This window comes from Populus nigra, chromosome 1 (assembly GCF_951802175.1).
Source record: "Populus nigra chromosome 1, ddPopNigr1.1, whole genome shotgun sequence".
Lineage (NCBI taxonomy): Eukaryota > Viridiplantae > Streptophyta > Magnoliopsida > Malpighiales > Salicaceae > Populus > Populus nigra.
In genome coordinates, this window is record NC_084852.1 from 37,904,210 (window position 1) to 37,907,715 (window position 3,506).

Sequence of the window (3,506 nt, forward strand, 5' to 3'; positions counted from 1 at the left end):
AAAAATTAATCCAAAACAAGTAAATAACAAGAAGCTAAAAGGAATCAAAATTAGCGATCTTCGTAAGTAACGGTTGATTTTGGCGGGAAGGTAAAAAAAACAGTTAGGTGTGAAGTGTGGAGTAGTTTAACTTAAAGTAGGGCCCTTCCTGTGGAATTTTGGGTACGCTCTAGACAAGCAATTCCTCTGCTTTCGGTGTGCAAAATGTTGGACTTGTTACCTCCATCCCTATATATAAACACTCACGTTGCAACTCTATTTTTACTCTACCAGCCTCTGCCTTCTCTCTTCTTTAGTAGTTACACACATATACGATCTAGACCTTGCTTTTCTCAATTTCGCACCCATAAAGTTTTTCGAGTCCAATCCGTTCAAAATTTGCAGTTTTTGAAAGATTCTTGAGAATAGTTTTGCCTTCTGGTCGTTACAACAGGTTCCAGTTTTGGAAGTTCTAACCAGTTTTTCCAGACAGTTTTTTTTTGAGTTCACTATCTAAGTTTGCCTTTAAGACAGATTTTGGATTCTGGGTATTGGTTAAAATCCAAGTTTTTAGATTCATTCCAATCTTCATTTTGTGACTAAATTTTTTGGGGGTTGGTGGAGGCTTAATATTTGATCATAAGAAAGTTGAGTTTCAAAGGAAAATGATTCTGTTCTCCAATGGGCGCAACCTGTGGAATTTGCGCTTGATTTTTGGTAAAAGATCTAGTGTTAATAAGAGCTTTTATTTTTGGATTTTTCAAATCTTTAATAGAAACAGACTGGGCACTTAACAAGAAACCTTCGTAACTCTACTCTGTTTCTGTTTCTGTTCTGTTCCTTTTCACTCTAGGTGTAGAGAACTTGGTAGATTGAGATAATGGGAGGGGCTTCATTGCCTCCGGGATTTCGTTTTCATCCAACTGATGAGGAATTGGTAGGGTATTACCTGCAAAGGAAAGCTCAAGGGCTTGAAATTGAGCTTGAAGTGATCCCCGTGATCGATTTGTACAAATTTGATCCATGGGAATTGCCAGGTAACTCTTCTTCTAACCCATATTCTGTTAAATTTACTCCATGTAATTAAGATCTAAATTGCTTGGAGCAGTTAATGTTTCGTCGAAGTTCTTCATTCCTGTCCAAAAAATGATCGGCATGAGAACGTGAATTGTTAATTAATACCCCTTTGGTTTGAGCGAGGTAAATATGACACATAAAATGCTACCTGGCTTTTAGATATCCATGGAGTATGAATTAGTTTTTGGTGGACAAGTTTTGACCTAAGCTCAATCAATTCATATGTTGTTGCTCTGTAGATGTCAGCTGTTATGGTGGGAAAGTAGCTTCATTACAGTCTGAAGTCTGAACACAGATTTTTTTAGTATTGGAAAAGCAAGTTTTTGTTTATTCTTGATAAGAGATCCTCTTTGTTTTGTTTTTTTATTGATTTCATTTATCAAGAGGGGCCTGGAACTTTTTCCTTACAAAGTCCGGTTCAACCGGATTCCTTCATCTTCAGTAACAGTTTATTCTAAGGAAAGCACTATTAGAAACAGCTCCACCCTCTAATTTTCCTATAAATCACGTTGTTCTAGGAATTCTGAAATATGACTTTCACTATGTGATTTGCAGAGAAGTCATTCCTGCCGAAACGGGATATGGAGTGGTTCTTTTTCTGTCCCAGGGACCGTAAGTATCCAAATGGTTCAAGAACAAACAGGGCCACTAAATCTGGCTACTGGAAGGCTACTGGAAAAGACCGTAAAGTTGTCTGTAAATCTGCCGTGACTGGGTATAGAAAGACCCTAGTTTTCTATCGCGGACGGGCTCCTTTAGGAGATAGGACTGACTGGGTAATGCATGAGTATCGCCTTTGCGATGATATTTCTCAAGGATCACCCAATCTTAAGGTAAGCACATTAAGTTTAATGAGTATTGAGCATATATTTGAGTTGCTAAGGAGGCTGAGGAAGTATGTGGTCATTGTATTTCTCCAGGGAGCCTTTGCTTTGTGCCATGTTGTTAAAAAGAACGAGCAAGGTCTGAAGATAAGCGATTCTCAAGGAGAGCCTAAAGCCAAACAGGTCGGCAGTAGCTCGAGCAATGTGGATTTCACCTCAGCTGTAATCTCGAACGAGCCTTCGAACATCTCATTTGACATGTCTTCTCAAGCAAGTTACCTGTATAACAATGAGAGTCGATATTCGAGTCCTATCACTTCTCCTTATCAAGTCGCACCAATGTCAGAATTTGAGCCAGCTGCTTCAATGGAGAGTTATCCTTCAAGCCATTGGATCTCACCTGATCTAATTCTTGATTCCTCAAAGGTATAGCTCAGGAAAAAGGCAATTAATAGACTGCATTGTTATATCATGAAGATTCTTAAACCTTTTCTATGGTTTTGTGTCAGGACTATTCACAAGTACATGAAACTGCAGCTCAATACCTTCCACAGTACGAGTATCCAATCTCCATGAATACTTGGCAGCCAGACAGACATAGAGAATTCTCGCCAGGTTCATCATACTTGAATTTCACAGGAGAAATTGAACCTCCTGATGATCTCAGTCACATTGGCTTCATGTCACCTTACTCAGGACATGGAAACTACTTGGGTTTTGGTGGAAATGATGACGTGCACTATCAAGGTTATTGACCAGATCAGTTCACTAAGATATGCACAACCCTTCGAAAAAGAAATGGAGAGATCATTGTAACTCTTTTTTGCATTGCAGGATTTGAGCCCAGGAACCAAGCTCCAATCTGCAAGCAAGCAAGTGGAGATGGTAGTTTGGGGGAATATGGCGGTCTTTGGTCGCAAGAAGACAATATGGTGATTGTGATCTAGGGGTCTACCCTGAGCAGAACAATCAAGTAGGGGGTCTCCAAGACAACGCCTTTTAATGTTTGTTCTTGGAAGGGAAATAAAGAATAAATCCCTTTCCTATTATGTTAAAATGAGATGTGTTTGGTATGTCATCTTTTTTTAGTAGTTAAATGTTATCTCAGTTTTTGTTTATTTAGTAAGGTTGTACCAGCCCATGGCGGTAATCACTTTCATAGATTTCACCATTAGTTGGTTAATTTCAACTTGAATTGTCTGTCTCTGTGGCTTTAAGAAATAAAATAAGCTTCTTTCATGGAAGAAGCTTCATTAGATGCTTTAAGCATTCAAAATCAATGTTCTGCCATTACAAGACCACCATAGCTCCTTTCTCACACGCAAGCACATCAACAACAATTACGCCCATTTCTTCACATGTTTGATGGAATTCATAGCGTTCTGATCTGATCCCTCTTTTGAAAACATAGAATAAAATTGCAGCATGATATGAGTTGAGCAGACGTGATTGTGTTAGGGTGGGGTATGCTGTGGAGACTGGAGACTGCTTCTGCTTCAACTTTCATGTACAACAATTTTTATCCTCGCTCTCCACACTTTGACAGATTGCTTGGAGCTTTTGAATGCAATATTCTCTTGAGATTTAAAGCATGCACATGTCATAAGCGAGCCACAAAAAAGGTTG

General features: G+C 39.0%; 1 protein-coding gene across 1 annotated transcript; it reads left to right on the forward strand.

The window, feature by feature from the left end:
- Positions 1–248: 248 nt before the first annotated feature.
- Positions 249–3,156, forward strand: LOC133698691 (NAC domain-containing protein 71-like). Its single transcript, XM_062121716.1, has 6 exons — positions 249–696; positions 833–1,016; positions 1,612–1,889; positions 1,977–2,306; positions 2,390–2,627; positions 2,715–3,156. The coding sequence occupies exons 2-6, from the start codon at positions 860–862 to the stop codon at positions 2,825–2,827; spliced, it is 1,116 nt and encodes a 371-aa protein (XP_061977700.1). The 5' UTR covers positions 249–696; positions 833–859; the 3' UTR covers positions 2,828–3,156.
- The last annotated feature ends 350 nt before the right edge of the window (positions 3,157–3,506 follow it).